The 19,909-nt window shown below is 41.2% G+C and overlaps 1 protein-coding gene across 15 annotated transcripts in view; it reads right to left on the reverse strand.

Annotated features, from left to right (window-relative positions):
• The window catches only part of WNK2 (WNK lysine deficient protein kinase 2), a 106,849-nt gene that overhangs the window by 63,200 nt on the left and 23,740 nt on the right, over window positions 1–19,909 (reverse strand). For all 15 annotated transcript variants that reach the window (XM_085235753.1, XM_085235756.1, XM_085235761.1 and 12 more), the window contains exons 3-5: window positions 6,891–7,063; window positions 5,704–5,924; window positions 1,628–1,785 (exon numbers count right to left, since the gene is read on the reverse strand). In XM_085235753.1, coding sequence (XP_085091879.1) covers window positions 1,628–1,785; window positions 5,704–5,924; window positions 6,891–7,063 — 552 coding nt within the window. The remainder of the gene's footprint in view (window positions 1–1,627; window positions 1,786–5,703; window positions 5,925–6,890; window positions 7,064–19,909) is intronic.

Genomic DNA, 19,909 nt, shown 5'->3' on the forward strand with positions numbered 1-19,909 from the left:
ACAAACTGGAACACAGGAAGTCCCATCTGAACATGAGGAAAAACTTCTTTTCTTTGAGAGTAATGGAGCACTGGAACAGGCTACAAGGAGAGGCTGTGCAGGCTCCCTTCTCCAGAAATATTAAAAACCCATCTGGAGGCTTTCCTGTACAGCCTGCTGTAGGGAATCTGCTTTAGCAGAGGGGTTGGACTACATGATCTCCAGAGGTCCATCTAATCCCTACAATTCTGTGACTTCTTGGCAGACTAGTTCTCAGTGATATAAGCACAAAATATACCTATGAACTTTAAAGTGCACATAATCTGGCACATGCAAATGTTTGGGTATTGATGAAAGTATCTCTATAACCTGTGTCTCAAATGCATTTTAAAATAGACCAGTTTTTATTTTTCATTTGTGAAGATTTTTGCTCGTTCCAAGCAGTGGAAAAAGAGAAACGCTAATTTAGGATCGTGCTTCTGGCTGAGATGGATTCACTCACTACATCTACCATACTTTAAGTCTAACCAGTCTTTCTACCTTATACGTGAAAGATATTAAAACCACCTTAACTATAGCTATTTTTGCAAATGGTAGTGTAGCCTACTCCAGAGAACTATGTTTTTCACATCCTGAGTATGCAGTCTGCATCTTTTGGTGATGGGAATGCACAAGGGCCAAAGCACATAGCTCATTATGTCCTTTTGTAGAAACTGGATGGAAAGAAGTATCTGGAAAAACCTTTGACAAACCCAACTGTTTAGCATAACCTATGGGGCAGAAACTCCCATATTCTTGTTTTTACTTATCCAAGCAGAGCAGAAGATAACCACCGCTGCCAAAGCATTTGGCAAGTCCCGTTTCTCTGCAGTCAGTGATTTCTTCACTGATTTGCAAGCTGACAGCATCATCCAAACTCAGATTTTTCAGGCATTCACAGTGCAGCTCATGCAGACAAATATATTTATCACATGAGGGTGCTGGGAAGGATACTTTTTTTTTTTTTTTTAGGGTAGAAATCATTTTAGGTTGGCTTCTTCTATGCCCTGATTTCACCTGAGAATGCAGCAAACCCATTTCCATGGTTCCAGTCTGGGAATTAACAGAGCTTGCAGAACTGATAAGCTCAGACATAAAGCTCCTCTGGCTCATTCCAAAACTAAACATTGCTATATTTTCCCCTTTATATTTTCAGGTGCAAGAATCTGTGCTGGAAATCTGAATCAAACATCCTACACCACATAAATATTTAGTTTCCAATCTAAAAGTTAGGGTTTTTTGGCTTGGTGAGAAACTTGATCAATTCTGACTATCCCTCTTTAGGAGACAAGACTACAGCAGAGATTCTTCCCGGCTCATTTTCCCCAAGTCTCACACACCTTTGGCTGAGTGAGACAAAATGGGCAAAGATTATTGAAAATACCATATGCAACTGCAGTACAGGCAAACATAATCCGACCACAGAACTGCAAGCTTTTTGAAAAAACCTGCATGAGTTTCTGCAACCCAGAACTAAGACACCTCCATTTCTACAACGAACCGCACACATAAGACAGTAATGACATCTCACACTGAAGTACACTTTCGAACCTTCTGATCAGCAAATCCCAAATTACAGATATAACTAAAATGAAGGAAGTTTACTCACACAGGTTACTTTCCGGTAAATTTGAGCAGCATTCTGGCATTCTGAGTAAGGGTATTCTGAGGTAGCCATTTCCAACATGCACATTCCAAACGCATAGACATCAACGGATTCGTCGTAGTGTTCCTCATACATTTCTGGGGCCATAAATTCTGGTGTACCTACACAAAAAAGATGGTAAATTATTCATGAAGTCTGAAAGGTTTCCATCACAATCTTGTTCTGCCTACAGAAATGTGTCCATTACAACTGTGCAAGGGGGCATGCAAGATTATTTCAAAACAGGGAACTACCTAGAATAAGCTCAAGCATCCTCCAGGAAAGAAACCCAGAGTCAACACACACACACACATAGAGCTCACTGATAGTATACACAGAGGGGGAAAACATACTGAAGTTTCAAAAGAGAATACCAAAATGAGATATGGCATGGTGCCTGAATACACTGAAAGCTACAAAATGGTTTCCTTCTCTGGATGAAGAGAGGGACACACATAGAGGTCTGTGGTGGTGAAAAGGACCAAAGAAACGAGAAGCTTCAGTCTTGTTTTTGTCAATGCAAATTTGCATTTCTTCCTCCGGGGAGATGCACAGCAACCACCGAGCAGATGAGACAGCACTTTGAAAGCAGGTGGTATCAGAAATTCATCTAGGAAGTCATGCACAGAGCATTAAACATGATTCTACCGCTGCTTCAATAGTACAGATCAGTGAGACTACTTGCAGAATAAGGTCCTACTCCAAAAGGGATTAGGGTGTTAGGAGACCAATAAAACTGGATAAATGATGGGAAACATTATACTTACTGCTTCATAATGGGAAGTTGCAGTGTTAATGATAAGTACAATGCCTGCAAAAGTTCTCTTATACAGAAAAAAGTGAATGAATGCAAAACGTGTCATCAACAACCTCAGAGTAACTCCTACGCTTCACACAGACTCAAGAGTGGCTCAGCCTTTGTCAAAAAAATCTCTGCACCAAAAAGGTGTGGTCTTGCAGAGCAAAATTAACACTTAGGTAAATTATTCCAGGAACTTTATCTCCTAAAATAGTGCATGCTTGGGAGTCAAGAGCGATTTTTGTTTTCACATACAGAAAAGATGAAGGAAGGAGATTAACACAGTTGTTTTCTTCGTGAGAGAGCTGTTCCCACCAGTGAGCAGTAGGCTGCCAAAAGGAAGGTGAGCAATCCCAGAACCATAACCTGGCCTTCAGCACAGCGGGACCTGCCTCAGCACCCACATCCCCTCCCCAGAGCCCTCCGCCAGCTGACATGCATGAGCAGCTCTGCTTTTTGGCAAGGACATCTCTACCATTGGCACAACTGTAATTAAACAACAAGGAGAAACAGTTCTCAAATTTATATATGATTGGTGACCTGATTTAAGTTGTTTTTTTGTTTTTTTGTTTTTTTTTTCCTAATGGTAGCATAAACTATGTCTCTCCAAATTAGGGTTTGTCTCTGAAACTGCTTTTGCATGCATCACAAAGTAGGCTTGGCCTAACTCACTAAACAAGCCTCAGTTCTGGCACTGCTGTAACATTCACGGAACTCTAGATCACTCTCTCCCTTTGTTGACGCTCCTTTCACCTTAAAGACATTCCTTCCTTCAGCCTTAATAAATCAGCTGGATCCCTGTCATGAGACTTAGCAGCCATGCTCTGAGTTCAGCTCTGAGCCCAGGCCTTTTCTTCCAGCTTTCACAAAGGCTGTGGCTGCTGCTCTGAAATGGTTAACAGCTGTCAGAGCCTTTCCCAGAGATGCTACATTGTTTGAGAATGAACAAGACACAGAGGTGGATCTCATGAATTATGGAGCATTTAAAGTTCCTTGCACAACTGAAAAAGTGATTGCAAGTAGTCTAAGAAGCAAATGATATTCTTGACGCCATTCCAAATCACCATGAAAATGACATTTTCCACCCAACTCTAGGGGCGGGAAGGAATACATACAAGTACTCCTAACAAAGCAGACCACAGAAATGTGAAGCTGCTCAGCAGCTACTCTGCTGCACTCTGCAGCACAGGCTTGGCCCTGGCTGGACTCCCTGAAGAGACACACCGCAAGGTCAGGCAAGCATCAGCGATGGCACAAATGCAGCAAGAGAAAACCTGGACCTCAGCCACATTGACTTCATCATTAAAAATAATGTAGAATTGCAGCTACTAATATCCATTTAGAGCTACTCCATCTAGGAAGATGAGGTGAGCAGTGAGGACAGCAGGGTGCACGCAGCTCTGGGACATGCAGCAGGAGGGGGAAGCCAGAGCCTGGGGCTGACACCTGTGGGATTCCCTCCCCGTCCTGCCTTCTCTTTTTCAGCCTTCCCATTTCCCTGCCTGCACCCCCAAGCCTCAGCTTCCCGCTCCAGGGCAGGGGGGGAATTACATTTTTTTCCTATCCTGTAGAAGTGGGAGCTGGCCCAGCATCACTAGTGTTTGCAATCCCCCTAATTCTTTCCTTGGAGCAGCACAACTCATGAAAAAGATGAATTTGGTTATTTTGCCAAAAAGAATACAGATAGCTTGCCAGCAACCTGCAGCCCTTTCCATCATTGAATTTGACACAGCTATGGTCTGACAGTGCTGTTATAGGAATTCATTTTGCAAAAACTAATATTGATATTTCTGATATTCCCAGCCCAGGAGCAACTGTTACACTGCAAAATAAACTATGGGAAGGAATACTGCTCCTCAAAACAAAGAAATAAAAATACACTATTACAAAGTAAAAGCTAGAGAAACTTAACAGATACAAACTAACATGATTTCATTGAAATCAGCAGCATTAAGGCGTCCCACAGCAGCCAAGCCTATATCCACAGCATCAATCTTACTGCAACTTAAACAATATTGGGTTCTCAAAGTCTGAAGGCTGAAACTTGCACAGAAATCATAATAAATATAATCCCTAAATGTACGAGGCCCTATAATTACTTCGGCAACCACTGCTTTAAAGATAGCATGCCATTTTCATAGTTAGGGAATAGTGGCTGTCACCAGCAGTCTGCTAATTCTAGTCATCTCAAATCTTATTTCCATTTACATAAGGAGCCAAAATTATGACTGTGGGCACACTAACTTCCCTCCCTTTCAGCATCCTTCATCAAGGATTTATAACTTTCTAGAACCATCACCTATAGACCTGAACAAGGCCAATTTGCTGAGAAAGATTAAGGTAAAAAAACCAAAACGTTTGAGAACTCAGGGAAAGACACCCCATTTGTGTTTTTCATACAGAAGGCATTAAATTTCACTTTTGCAAAGGAATGACCTCCTTTGACACCATTCAGAACACATCCTCCCAGTTCAAGCAAAATCAAGCTCTAATACGTCCCTACAAGGTACCCACATGAATCAGCTATTGTGTACCCTAGTGGGAATTTCCTTCAATTTTGTAGCTACTGATTTTTAATAAATTGCAGCTGTTTCAGTAGAATTCTGCCAGGATCATGTTGGGGCATAGACAAGCTCTGCAGAAGCAACTTATTTTGCTGATGCTCAGTGACTGGGGATAAGCTGTTCCAGCCAGGGCAGCTCTCCTGTGACCTCCCTGCAAAGACAAGCAGCCTTCTTCTGCAGGGCACTGCTCAGAGGACAGGCTGCCAATGCCTTCAGCTGGAACAACTGTACTTATCCCCACTCACTGGAAGCAGAAGACTTCTCAGCACCACCTTGTTGGTGAGGCAGCAAGGCAGCATGTGGCTTCCATCCCCCATCCCTTCTCTTTTCCCTCCCAAACAGGCACTGAGCCTGCTCTCAGGGGGATGAGATGCACAAGCTGTTGGGAACTGTTGCTGCTTCTCTTGGAAGAGAACAGAGAAGAATTTGTGGATGTAAAATAATATTTCAATTAAAAATTTACCACTGTAAAGGAAAGAGAAGGCCAAGATAACATTTCTTAGATAGGCCTTACAGACAGACGTTTTTACAATGGTAATAAAGGGAATGGTCACAAAACCACTTCAATCTCAACCACCAGCCAACAAGCAAAAAGCAAAACTCTACTGTAAGTGTGAAGGGCAGACAAATTAAAAATCACACCAGCAGAAGGAAGCCAAAGAGAACAGACTGATTACCTATTACACTTTTGGCAAACGAAGCTCTCTTGAGGGTTGCCAGACCTAAGTCTCCTATTTTCACAGATCCAGTTGGTCCAGTAATAAAAATATTGTCACATTTTAAGTCTCTGTGAATTATTGGTGGAGTTCTCGTGTGCAAGAAAAGAAGACCCTTCAGGATTTGCCGGCACCAACTACGCAGGACTTTTGGTTTCATCACTTTAAATCTCTTCAGATACCTACAGAACAAAAAGGAAGAGAAGCTGGTTATAAAGAAAGCGAAGTGTTATTAAAGATTCTCAGAGCTTTAGCAGCTGAAATTTATTTTTTATAAAAGCCTCTTATTAGATATCATGATAGCAGCTCAGAAATATCACCAAATTGGAAAAGATCTTTTTTAAAGGAGGAATTAGAGCATTCATTTTGGGGGAGGAAGATAATAAGCATTTTTGGTGCAAATACAACCAAATATTTGCAAGTCTAATAGCAAAGCAATTCACTCCATGCAGAGAATTGATTTAGAATATGTTTTATATATCCAGAACAGAATAATACTGAAAATTAATTTTAGGCACAAGACTTTGGTCTCTTTATCATGCACCTACATTTTTACTATTTGTCTAGAATGCTGAGAAGGGGGAGGGTTCATTTTGGAAAAACATAAAACCTGCCAATGCATTAGCAGAGCAGCACACTGGAGATACTCAGTGATGAGCATTGCTCCCATTGGGGCTGAAAATCTGCTCCAGAATTCACGCCAACTGCTTTATATCAACCTTAACAAGATTGTCAGTAGCAAAGCTATTAATATTGTTTAGTAGATAACCTAGAGCATCTCCTGCTTCAAAAGGAGATTCTACCATTCGAGTGCTATTCTAGCTTTGATAACAAAACACAGAAATACAAGAGCAATCACAGAAACACACGCTGACAAATGGAAACGTCACAGGCACACAATGAAACAAGGCAGAGAACTGCTTCCAGTTACATAAGTGAAGCAGAAGATCGGGGAAGGGGAGACAGAGGCCGAAATCCTTCCTGTCAAGTCAATGCTGTCTAAGCACAGGGACAAATGACAGACACCAGAGAACAGCTCCATTTTTATCCTTTATCTCGAGGTGCCTTTTTTCAGAATGCAAAAGTAGGATTTTTCTAAAAATTTCCATAGCTATTCTTAGACTGCTCGCCAGGAGCACAGTACTTACGTCTTCAGTGTTCCAGAGGTCATCAGTTCGGTAACCAGCACGATGCACCTTTTTCCTTTTACACAGGATTCCCAGAAGTCATAAAACCTTACAATGTTTGGGTGCTGTAGACCTTTCAACATTTCTGCTTCTTCTTTAAATCTCTGTCTCTCTACTTTTGTTAATTTTCTATCCTATAATCCAAAATAAAACACTATTAGTACGGAATGGACAGAAAACAAAGCCACCATGCTGCTACAACAGTCAGAATTCCAGAATTCTTGTTTTATGCTTGTATCAAGAACACTTACAAAATCTTTTACGTAACAGATGAGCAATGTGTATGAACTAGGGCACTAGCCTTAAACCCAGTGTCAAGAAGACAAAGACTTGCCTCAGAACAAAGAGATATCTGTGCTAAGCTACATGACAGCATTAATATTTCAGGCAACATAAACATACCAGTGTCCTGATGTATCAACACACAGCTATTTACTTCTTGTTTTTGTGAGGATCATTGTCTGAGAAATTAATAAACACAGAGTTTCACTTCCAGGTGTGCAATGTCATCAGTAGCAAAGCTACTGCCTGCTTTTACAACCCTAAATACTGGACCCAGTAAATGGCTGCACCTGCGAACACATGGCAAGGGCTTCCAGGTGACGTCCCCTGAGTAACCCCACTGCCTGTGCAGCTCCTTCTGTCTCTCCAGGGATGAATTAAGACAATACCACGTCAAAAAACAAAACAAAACAAAACATTTTTTTCCTATTCTCTTTGCTTGCAGCCCTGCTTAATTTCAGAGCTCTCTTTAAAACTGACTCAAAAATTCTTCTTCGTGGTTTTCTTTGGGTTGCACATTGGCTGCATTGCTACACTTATAATTTTAGCTCAGAAGCGTGAGCGATGCCACGTTCTACTACTCCATTTTTTTCCCTGAAGAAATCTGGGAGCATTTACTCCAGGCTGTAAAGCACAAGTTTAAGCAGCACTGAAGCCCAAGAAAAGCTGCTTTCCTTCAAGAGCTGCGGGTGCCAGAAACAGCCATATGCAACTCAGAGACATCAACCAAGTCCCCCCCAATCACTGCCTTGTTTCTCAGCCCATTCTGCAGGCTCAGCACAGGAGGGCTGCAGGGTTAGATATCCCAGGTGACACTGCCTGGCCAGCAGAAGCCTTCCTGCACTAATTAGCACCACCCAACCTGACAGCAGGCACTTTACTCCACACCTGGCCCCTGCAGAGGTGTTTCACTTGGGGCCATGCAGCCACTTGGCTCACGTCCCACAGACAGCAGAATGTGCCGGGAGCACTGCAGTCCAGTGCCCTAGAAATGAAGCGTTTTAGTTCTCTAAAAGGCACAATTGTGTAACTGTTCTTACTTACAGGAATGCAGGCTCACAAATCACTGAAATTAATTAGTTCATATAGTAACCTCGGACATTCTCTTTTTTCCCAGTTAACCGGGGATGTTTGCAGCAGCTCACACTTAGCAAATTAAATTGGCAGCCCACTCGTTTGTAACCGAGATCCAGAGCGGCAAGGTCACTGCCATTTTTGATGCAGCCTGCCCTCAGCTGCGATTCCAAAGAGCTCAACGCAGCCATGAGAATTCACAGGGCTGCAAACAAGCCGGCTTTGCACTGAGATCTCATCCAGGAAATCCTGAGTAGCAATGATGATGTTTTAGCTGGGCTTGGAAGACAAAAAGGCTGCTGCTTTACAGGCACAGGGCAGTATTGCCCTTGGAGAACCCGAGGACCTGGCCCCATCGCCAGGGCAGAGGGGAGAACCCAGTCAAGCAGCTCTTGGCACACTGCTGCTCCTGCTGCATCAGGCTTCCTGCATTCTCTGTAAATATTAAAAAATAATAACAAAAAGGTTGCCTAATGAGCCAGCACAAGAGAGCCTGAGAATTGCTTTCAAATCCATCATTCCTTCCCCTACTGCTGAGTTTCCTCTTAATTTAAGCCCTGTAGGATAAATCAGACACCGCTGTTAGGGAGGAAAAGGAACGAGCCCTTGTGTGAGACAGGAAGAGCTCAGCCAGGGCCAGCAGGGAAAGGGAAAGAAAGCAACGCAGATCTAGCAAGTTTTGAAAAGCCTTCTAATTAAAAAATGTGATACTGAAACCCTCAACTCTTGTTTCCAGATTTCTGAGCACTGGGAGAAATTTTCCACTGCTACATTATGGACGACACTTAAAATACTCTTCAGACTTTACAGACCATCATACTGTATATACTCTACACATTAGGAGCATTTAGACTGACAACAGAATATAAAGTACTTAAATACAAGCTAAGCAACAAAGTGATTTTGGAAGACATATTTTCTATATAGCTACAGGTAATGTTTGTTTTATTTCCCCAGTCAAAAACCAGCTGAGCTCACACTCCTTAGGAGGCAGCCTGGGCCCATTTCTGACACAGAGGAGGGCAGGATGAGGCTGTGGGCACAGCAGCGGTACGGGCACGAGAGTGTCCCCAGCACAGAGGTGCTGTAAGGGCACAAACCAAGCTCTGCAAATTCCATGAGGCTGAGCCTGACATGAGCTGTTTGCCAAAACATAAGCTGTTCCTGAAAGGGCTTAGCAGTTCAACTGCTTGCTACTCTGGAGCAGCAAAACCTGAGGGACTCACTCAGCATTTAGTCCAAACCCAAAAGCCTTCAAAGGAATCACTGACCCTTATTCCCTGTCATTCAGCCCCCTAAAGCGGAATGATTTTGTGCTGGACACAAACATATAAGTCAGAAACAACTTTAGGACAAGCAGTTTTAAGATGGCAACAGGATTTTCTGGAAAGGCCATGCCAAAGATAGCAAACCCACAGAGGTGGATGTAAGGCACCACCATGCATAATCCAAATTGAAACAAAATCTATGAAAACTTGGGGGAGTGAAGAGAGTCCCACTGAGTCACCAACTGTCACGCTGCCTGCATGGAGAAGATTTGCAGCCCCACGCAGCCCAACACGCGGCTCTCGGGAATGCTGCTGTAACACAGCACACCTCCACCCGACAAGCTCCGCGTGGAGCTGCCCTGCAAGCTCGTGGTCGGTCTGCTGCACCACACTGATGGCACTGCTTCTATTCTGATCTTCCTCAAGACACGAGACTTGAACAGAAAATTGGAAGATGTTTTTAGTGTGATCTGAGAGATATCAGCTGGCAGATACCCGTGCACTTTGTCTCCTTTTAAGGTACCTCAGCTGCTCGGCTCTTTCGCCCTCATGGGGACGCAGCCTTGGCTCAGGAAGCTGCATTGTACTCCCATTTAAAATAACCAAAGGTTTCTAAGTCTACTACATAGCACCAAGGTTTCTAAAATAAACTTCAACCTTCAAAAGTGATCACACTGAGCTGGTTTGGCCCTTCCAGACTAACTGGCTTCAAACAGAACCACAAACTTGCACAAAGCAAGCCAGCTGCTCAGTCTGCATTACCCCTAAGAAGGAATCTGTGAATTTGACCTGTTCTTCCATCTTAATAAACAGTGAGGAACAGTCAGCTTAGAAGGATTCAGCAAAGATCTGTCTACTGCAGAACGAGAGCAACAGTGAGACCAGATAAAAGCAGCTTTCTCACAGAGCTGCATCAATTTTGCACATACACACACAGTGCAAACTCATACGTTCAGCCTGTTATTTTACTGCAGTGACATAATCAGAAGCAAACCTAGCAGCATGGAAAGCACTAAGCTACAAGAACAAATTCACTCTTTTAAGCAGATAGTGCATTGCACCCACAGGATGGCTAGAAAACTCATTCTCTAGTGCAGCACTGTCAATCCATGGCCAGCTGCCTTAGCTGTGTTCAGAATTTCCCATTTTGTTATTACATCTACTTTGAGCTCCTGCAATTACCTATTTACTGTGTGCTCCTGCAGGAGCACGGCACAGCAGTGTGCACGGCTGGTGCAGGCAGGCTCAGTATCAGCAGGTGCACAGGCACTGCATCAGCAGGTGCACAGGCACAGTCCAGTCACACATGCAGCCAGGCTGTTTATGCCTCCGTAATTTAACCTTTCACATAAATAAACAGGCATTAATTGGCTCGGAGCTACACAAGGTATCCTTCACTATGAAAGGCAGTCTGTAATAGACAGATAGATAGTAAGTGTCAAAAAAAAGCTATAAATTGTAAGCCACCTTTTCAATGTTAGTTTTCCTAGCATTCAAATTCTTCCTGCTGCAAACCTTATGATAGCTGCATGGGCAGCCTTAAGCATCAGACTACTGAAAGCGATTTCCTTCTTTTTGGAAGGAACAAATTAACTCCCAATTAGTACTACATATCATTGTTCTTGATAAATTACATATCAACTCACAGAGACTTGAGGAATGTGGTGTTTGTAGCAGGATGATGCATATAACTAAATTTCCTATTTGTAACTCGTATTTCTACTAACCAGCCACCACCCAAGCATACGTGCTCTCTGCTTCTCCCTGTTCTTTCCAGGCAGAGCTACCAAAGCCTTCTCTTTGTTAATACAAAATCTAGCCCTTTATTAATTTCCTTGGTGAAGTACACTAGCAAAGTCTGGCATTTAGTACATAAATGTGTTAATAAAATCAAAGAGAAGGCTACGAATTACGTTTCTGGAATGACACCCAAATTAACAGCAGGAACATGTTCTGTTAGTCATCCCCAAGCATAATTTCCTCCCGGCTGTAACATATGGGCTCTGACTAACTCTTTGAAAGTTATACAAGCAGGAGGCAAGCTTTCACCTGAGCTTGTAGAAGATTCCTAAGAAAGATTAAGAAGTCAAGTTTCTAGCCTCCTACTTGTGAGAGGGTAACGGACTTGGGAATGAACTGTATTATCAACCAGTAAAGAAATGATATGAAATGGAAGAAAAATTAAGATTATATCAAGTTTTACTTTGACACAGTAATGCCTAACGATGCTTAGAATTACAGAGCTGTACTTACTGCTAGCTATTTGTTTTTGCCTAACAAGACCAAGTCCAGAGGTTGGAACATAATTCAGTCAGCCTGATGAGACAGAGGTGAGCCAGGAGCACCAGGCCAGAAGACAAGAGCAGATCTCACCTCCAGCACACACTCCACTACATCAGCTGCACTCCTGTTTAGGGCTATTTTCATCTTTTATTCAGGCTAGCGATGAAGAAAAGGAAACTGAAGAGGCACTTAAAATGTGGGAACAGAAATCAGATAGCTAAATCAGCAGAATGAACATCTGTTACATACTCTTCGATTTTTATATTTGTGTGCCAGATCTGTACATTTGCTCACACTCTCTAAACAGAGATCACCTTGAAATATCAATCAGCAGCAGGATTCATTGACAGCTCTCTCCCCCACAGCTATAAACTGCTCTATTGCAAACTTATCACCAAAAGTGCAGTTCTGGTCTGCCCTGTGAGTGTGAGAGCCAGACGCCAGGTGTGGTGGGAGCACACAGCACACACCAGACACTGCTTGCTTTGCTCCTGCTGTGAACTGAGGACATGTCAGCCGGTGCCTGCATATCACTGTCAATTCCTTAAATTCTGCACTAGCAGTACTGTCTTTTTCTGAGAAACATCATGGTTTTGGAACAGTTCTCAAGTAACTAGCAAAATAAAAAGATCTATGAGTAATAGAGATTACACCTGTGCAAGGTAGATGATGTGGGGTCTGCACAGTGTTACAGAAGGTGACCAGACTTCTCACGTCAGGTCAGGGCTGAAGGCAAGGTCTGATACAACAGGAATTATGCAGTTTGTAAAAAGTGTAAGTTAGCAGTTTCAGAATCATCCTGTGCTTGACAGAGAAACACATAGTACTCAGATGCTCTGTCCCACCCCACAGGTCTCCTCTTTCTCCATCAATGCTTCACAGTTCTAGAAATTAATTCTCATTTCTGAAGAATACAATTTCAAAACCTTTCACCCGTGCTAAAGAAGATTGTCAAGAGCATTTTCCAGCAGCTAAGCCTCTTTTTTTTTTTGGCTTGTTTAAGTTATTCCTTATGAAGAATACTATATTAAATAATCTTTGAGAAATACTGGTAGAAATATATCGTTCTTATTGGTTACGGAGCAAGATACAGTGTACTATAAAATCTGATCTCTTCCATCTTCGTAACTTTTTGCAAGTTCTTCTATAAGAAGCAACTTCAACAGGAATAAATCTGGCTTACTTAACCTTTTAATACTGTAATTCAGAAATTTTAAAAATTCAAAGGCCTTTGGAAATAATGATGAGCATTAACACATTCAAAAAGGAACCAAAAAGCAATTCTATACTTAAAATGAAAACTTTGCTCCTGTAGTACAATCACTTCTCACTTTTAAGATTAGTCTCATCCACTATCAGAAGAATCTAGGATTTCTCCCAAAGACAACTGGGAGCACAAGCAGGCTTAGACATGCAGCTCTTTGGACTGTGAAGAGCTCGAGATGTTACCAAAGTAACTCCTCTCATGTACCAGGTTTATGCCCTTGTTATTATTATGTCTATGCTATCAATTCTTAATTGCACTCAGGACCCTTTATTCCCACTCCCCATACATCCGGTTATAAACACGTGTCACTTCAAGCAGTTCTGAAGTAGAAAATCCCCCTTCTGCAAACAGCCAACAGATGCCATTAGACAACTTGCGAATCAGGAAAGATTTTTACAGCTTCATTGCACATCAGCTTTCAGCCAACATTTTTCTTCACTAAGTCACTCTCTGTGAAATTACAGCCTACTATTTGTAAGCTGTATTAGCGAAGCCCAGAGAGGTTTCCCAGTGGTAGCTCATTTTCCAAATGCATTAAAAGCAATCCTTGCCCAAAAGGATGCTCACAATTCAGTGAGCAGGACCTACAGGAAAGGTTGCAAGAAATTAAATTTATTTTCTTTAGTTGCTGCTAGAAAGCGACAGAAAATTAGGAGCTGAAATCAAACCATTACAGCTAAATCTGGCACTGCAAAAAAGCTGAGCTTTCTTTCCTGCTGGATGGAAGTACAGTTTGCCCCTTTTTGAACTGCCTAAGGGATACGTCCTATGGCAGAGTGAGAATGAAATTCACCTCTTCTGCTGAACTCAGAAGTTAAAAAACTCGCCCTGCAAGGTGCAGCAGGAAGATGAATCAACATCTCAAAGCAAAGCTGTATTCAGGGGTCACGAAAATACATAAGAAACCCAGCACTTGGACAGAGACTGTTTTACAGATCAAAACCTCCAAATCCAACTATGGTATGATAACCTACAGTTTACAAAGAAAAAAAATATCATGTCGCAAGCAATTGAACTAATTGCAGGCAGCACTTCATTAACTCTCTTAATTACCAGTACTTCACAGGTTCCACATAAGCTTATAAATCTAGATGAAATACCAGAAACAGTTCAGGCATGCCTGAAAAAATGACTTTTTCAAATGAAACTGAAATAAATGTGTGTGGGGAAAAAAAACAACAGCCAACAGATAAATCTTGTGACACGAGATCACCAAAATACAACCTCTGTTTGTCACTGAACATAGAAATAAAATAAAAAATAACAAACAAAATAAACAGAGAGGAAAAAAAAAAAAAAAAAAACAGACCATTTCAGACCTGTCATGAGATTTGATATTTTGTTGTTTTCTGGAATTCACTTCTGAACTAGCATTCATTAAAGTTTATGCAACAGTTCATGCTGCTTTTAAAAAAATCTTTTGCTTCACTTACTTCACGTCATCCATAAATACAGTATTTGGACACGTAAAATGCCTAATGCTATCAGACAGCATCTCTAAGAGATGAAGCTGAACTCCCACGTGCCTGTGGCACCACTCCTATGTCTCACCCATAGTGGGCTGAGTACAGGAAAACCATTCTGACTTCTGCTTTCATTTCCAGAAGTTTTTAAAGAGTACCAGCAGTAGGTTGGAAGACCCAGAAAGATCATGCAAATAGCTGGAGGTACACCGGCTGATGGCTGGGTGCTTGTAATAGCTGTGGTCACAGGGTATCCTTCTGTCAGTGCTGGGCTCTGCCACACAAAGGCAGATGGTGGCTGCAGCTGTCTCCTAGAGGGGGATATTTCTGTGGCACTCTCTCCTGGGCTGGGTTATCCCAGCAGGAATGGAAAGAGATGTTTGAGTGCAGCTGCTGCCCCAAAACCATCTTCAGGTGTCTGAAAGGGAACATCAGAGAGATGCCACTGCCTGCAAAGGGCTGCCATTTCCTCATCCTAGTGAGAGAGGAGAGAAACCAGGCTGCCCATGACAGATAAATATCCATCCATTCATCCTTTTTCTTCAAGCTTCTCTCTTTACTTCAAGGCAATTTGATAGTTAGCTCATTTTATGAAAATGAAAACCCCTTGAGTTTCTCTCCTCCATGCACAACTCTGTGCTTTCCATAGGGCCTGCTAGGAGAGGCGCGTTCCCTCCCTGAAGGCCGCGGCGCCATTTTGGGCTGTGAGAGACTCAGCCCGAGCTGCTGCCCACCACCCAGCACCAAGAAAAACTGCTATTTATCCCACGTTACCATTCAGCTTGTCAATGGCAATACTCATTCAGACAATTAACTTTGCCAGTGAAATTAACCGGCACAAAAACGAAATAGCAGAATAAGCCAATTTTTATTTAGACTTGTCCTGGCAAATATAACTTAGCTGCCTCTCACGTAGCATGCAGTCCTGCATTTCTAACAGCAGATTTCATTTTCCTTTCAATTTCATCCCATTATCGCTACCATTTCCCATCCTGCTACAATATATCAGTTTGGGACTTCAGTTGCGAAACACAGAACACTTCATAAAGTGAGGTCCTTCCCCATGAATAACTTACAATCCCAATAAAAGGACGATGCTCACAGCCACCAGCATTCAGAAAGAACAAACTGTTTCCTCAGCCCAAATGCAGCTACCTAGCACAGATCTCCCAGTGCTTGTCAAGCGCCTGGTTCTACAAGGAAATCGGCTATGCAGAGAGATGTTCTCATGGGTTTGCAGCTTCATTAAGGCATTCATAAATGATTAAGATGTCCTTTGCATTAGTAGCAAAGGTAAGAACCAGCTAAAACATATTCATTCCTATTTACTGACAACTGGAGAAGGTGACATCTGTATAATGATTTTTATATAAACTTTTAAATGCTTTCAATATTTATTAGTTTTTACTACACTAATTTAGAAAAGTCCCTTAAGATAAACCACTATCTTTAGAACTCGCATCTAATCAGAAATGCATTAAGAGGAAACACATTTAACCTATTGAGAATGGAGTATTATTAAGTGGGAACATGTATTTTCTACCTCTAAACCTCTTTAAACTGTGCTGTATTCACAAAGCACAGGTTTAGGCTGTCTCATCAACCTTAGAAGACACTCACCAAGGAGGCCTTCAGGCTTGGTCTGTAATTGCAAACTAAGTACAACTATTACTCAGTAGTTTTTGTTGTTTTTTTTTTTTTCTTAATTTTTTTTTTTAAGCTATTACTAACTTAAAAAAAAAATTCAAATTAGCAGAAAAACACAACACAGCCCAAAATTTCTCACCAAAGCAGACAGCTGGACTGAAAAACATTTAACAGCCTTGGTTGCAGAGGTCAGAGAAGCATTCACAAGTTCTCCAAATTTTTAATCCTAGGCAGTGATGAATGTATCTTATGTTCAATTGTTCTTTTCACAAAAATTGCCTCAAGACACACAAAAGGAGTTTAAATATCTTTCTCACTAGTTGCTGCCTACCCAACACAGCAGGATACTCCAAGATGAGAAGACCTGCCTGCAAAGGCCATCAGGAGGCCCGTCTCCCCATCAGGAGGCACCTTTCACCAGGAGAAGGGCACTTTGCAGACAGGCACCTCTGCTTCTGAACACTCACACAATCATTTATGTGGTGTTTGGAAACAACTTGGGAAAAATTTTAAATGCTAAGAAGAGCTTCCACTTTTCCTGCATTCCTAACACCACTTGACAACCTGTTAGAAAACACTCAAAGGCAAATGCCATGCTCCTAGCCAGAATATATTAATCAACATCTGCCACAATGGTTAAGAACTAAGCTGAGAGCATCAAATTCATAACCAAATTTTTTTTTCTTTTTTGCAGACCCTTTTGCAAAGCATGACATTCTATAGCCTTGCCCAAAAAAATAATACTAGCCTGACAGATAAAACGTACTAACAGCTAAAAATTCAACTTCACATTCCTTCAACAGCAAAGCATGAAAGAGTAACAACAGCATAGTTCCATGAGAAACAGATCCTGGCTATTTTCCAATGAGATTATATGTTTGGGTTGATAAAGATAATAGCATTGACATAATAAACTCAGATGTCTCTAACACATTTGCTTCACTTTAAGTAAAAAAAAAAATTATACAGAAAACATGTATTTAGGTAAGTTATTAAAAAAATTGGTTCAAAATTGTTAAACATATAAATTACACATATAAAAATTGCACCTTCTTGACGACATTCAGAAGCCTAGGTCTTTTTCTAACGAAGTGATTCATATTTTTATAATAAAGTGTGGAAAAAGCACGGTTACTAATACATTTTACACCTTGGAAAGAGTTAGAATGCTGAAGCATAAAGATGAGAGGTCACAAAGAGACTGAGATGATTGCATAAGCTGGGCGCAAGCACTGCCAAGGCTCCACCGATCGTGGGTTGTGTAACTCAGGCTGCAGAGGCAGCCACGAGCAGGATAGCCAGCTTGGTACAGCTGGAACAAAGACACGACAGCATCACCAGCCAGCACGGCCTCTGGGCAACAGGACCGAGAAGTTAAAGGAGGAGCATGGAGCAAGAAGGATCTTTGAATTTCCCTCTTGTGAAGAGCATCTCCATTGCAAAGCATACTCTTCAATACACCTTAATGTGGGTCTAAATAACAACGGGCCACAAGCATCACTACAGAACTGGGCTACACTGACCGTGAGACCAAGGAGCTCAATCTGCTCAATGTGTCAGAGAGAGAAAGGAATTATCTGGTGATAGTCTGTAAACAAAACAAAGTTCAGTGTGGGAAAACTCTTCTATCAAACACGAGGCTATTCTGCAAGCTGAGATTCCCATCAGCAAAAAATCACGCTTTCTCTTTCCTTAAAGCACAGTGAATGGAGGTGGCCAGCAGACTCCATTACTGCTGCCCATACCTCAGGGCTGGGTGTTTTCCTAAGCAACATGCTTCACTTCACTCAGCAGGCCTGGCCTTGAATCAGAGATTAATCTGATCTAAAACACGTATGAACCAAGGTCCTCCGGAGATCCAATGTGATGATCACAGTGCTACTTTCTGACTTGAAACCTCTGCAACCACACTACAATCAGTTGCTCTTGGCCAAAGTCCTGGAATACTAATTTGAATGCTGGTTATCAAACACAATCAGGAGCACTCAAATCTTGGCTAGACAAGACACATGAAAACATGAAGTCAGCAGCACCAAGTCTCAACAAATTTGAGCTGTGCTAAGTGATAGGAGCTCTTGCAGCTAATCACTAGATCTGGAAAACTGGACAAGCGAAAGAACCCAAAAACAAAGAAAAAAAATGAAACATTTATTCATCTATATCTTGCACTGGTACATTCACAGTCGGTGGGCATAGATAAGTTTTTTATAGGTCGGTGTGTTCAGACCTCCTGAAGGCAGATCTTCAGTTAGCTAAAAATCTCAAGACTACATAAGTATGTATTTTAGAATGTAATGCAAGGGATGTTTGATGTACCAGATTTAACAAGCGGCATCAGACATTCAGAGACTCTGCAGAAAGTCAGAATCAATCAGAAAATTGAGGACTAAATATACAGTTTTATTAAAGAACAGCATTTCAAGAACAGTATACTTCAGATACTTTTAAGTGAGAAAAATCAAGTTATAAAAGGAAAGTAATGGCCTGGTAGCATGGTCTTCATTCTTAGATTTCATGAGTAGGACAGATAAAAGATATTCTTGTTAAAGAAGCATTATTTGTCAGAAAACAGAAACAAACAAACAAAAAACTTAAGTATTATTAACTGCATATTATTTCCTACACTTCTAAAACCCAATGATAAACATAACTAGAAAAATCAAAATATCCAAACCAATCTGTTCTCCAAGGCAATCATTTACTCTTTTAAATATCACAACAGGCAAGATGCTTGATCACACTAAATAGTGGTATTTAATAAAGTATTTATTCTCATTGAAAGGAAATATTTGTATTTCCTTTCCATACTTCTACTGACTCCTTACCCCAAGACAGCAGCACTACTTGCTTTAGATGAGTTTGTATCAAAGACATCAGAAAACTATCAGAAAACTCCTTTCAGTTCAGCCAGTGCTTGACTTCAAGTGCACAAGGCACTACAGAAGAGAAGAACTCAGCTACAGAGAATTAACCCAAAGGAAGTACTTGCTCTCCACTATTAATTAAAGTAAATTAAAAGATGGAAATTTCTTGGAATGAAACAACCAAAGAAAAGGACAACGTTGTATTAATTTGAACAACATCACATGGACTTTTTTCTTTTTTTTTTTTTTTTAAGACAAATTGCAGTGTCTGAAAAATTTAGTAGAAGAACCATGTGGTTCAACACACATTAAACAAAATGGTTGTGTATTCAACAGATAAATAACATTAGTGTTAAACACTCTCACTGAGGTGTTATAAAGACTATTTTTCCTCCACGTATAGACCTCTCCAATCAACACATGTTAAAAATGAAGAAGAGCAAAAAAGTTTACTAGAAGTTAAGATAAATTATCTAGGAACAATGCCCAGTGTTCATGCAGTTTAAAAATGCACTATAAATATTCTTTAAACTTTCTAAAATTCAAGTATTTCATCTCTCCTTGGAGATTTTCCTATTAATAAGACCAATCAATATGCCCTTTTAAGACTGAAAGTGCTGGTCTCTCTGAAGTCCCTGTGGCTTGCACAGCATGAAAGCTTTTTCCTAGTATGAAACAACAGCTTAATTACTAGTGACGGAGAACCAGCAATTCAAGTAAGACTTATTTTAATCTCCAGTAGTAATGGACACTCACTGTAAAAAATGCAAATCCTGTAATTCTGTTTCCCACAGTCACCAGCATAAGTGACAGGTGAGCACACAGAAAGTTT

Source organism: Meleagris gallopavo, chromosome 14 (genome assembly GCF_905368555.1).
Source record: "Meleagris gallopavo chromosome 14, MGAL_WU_HG_1.1, whole genome shotgun sequence".
Taxonomy (NCBI): Eukaryota; Metazoa; Chordata; class Aves; order Galliformes; family Phasianidae; genus Meleagris; species Meleagris gallopavo.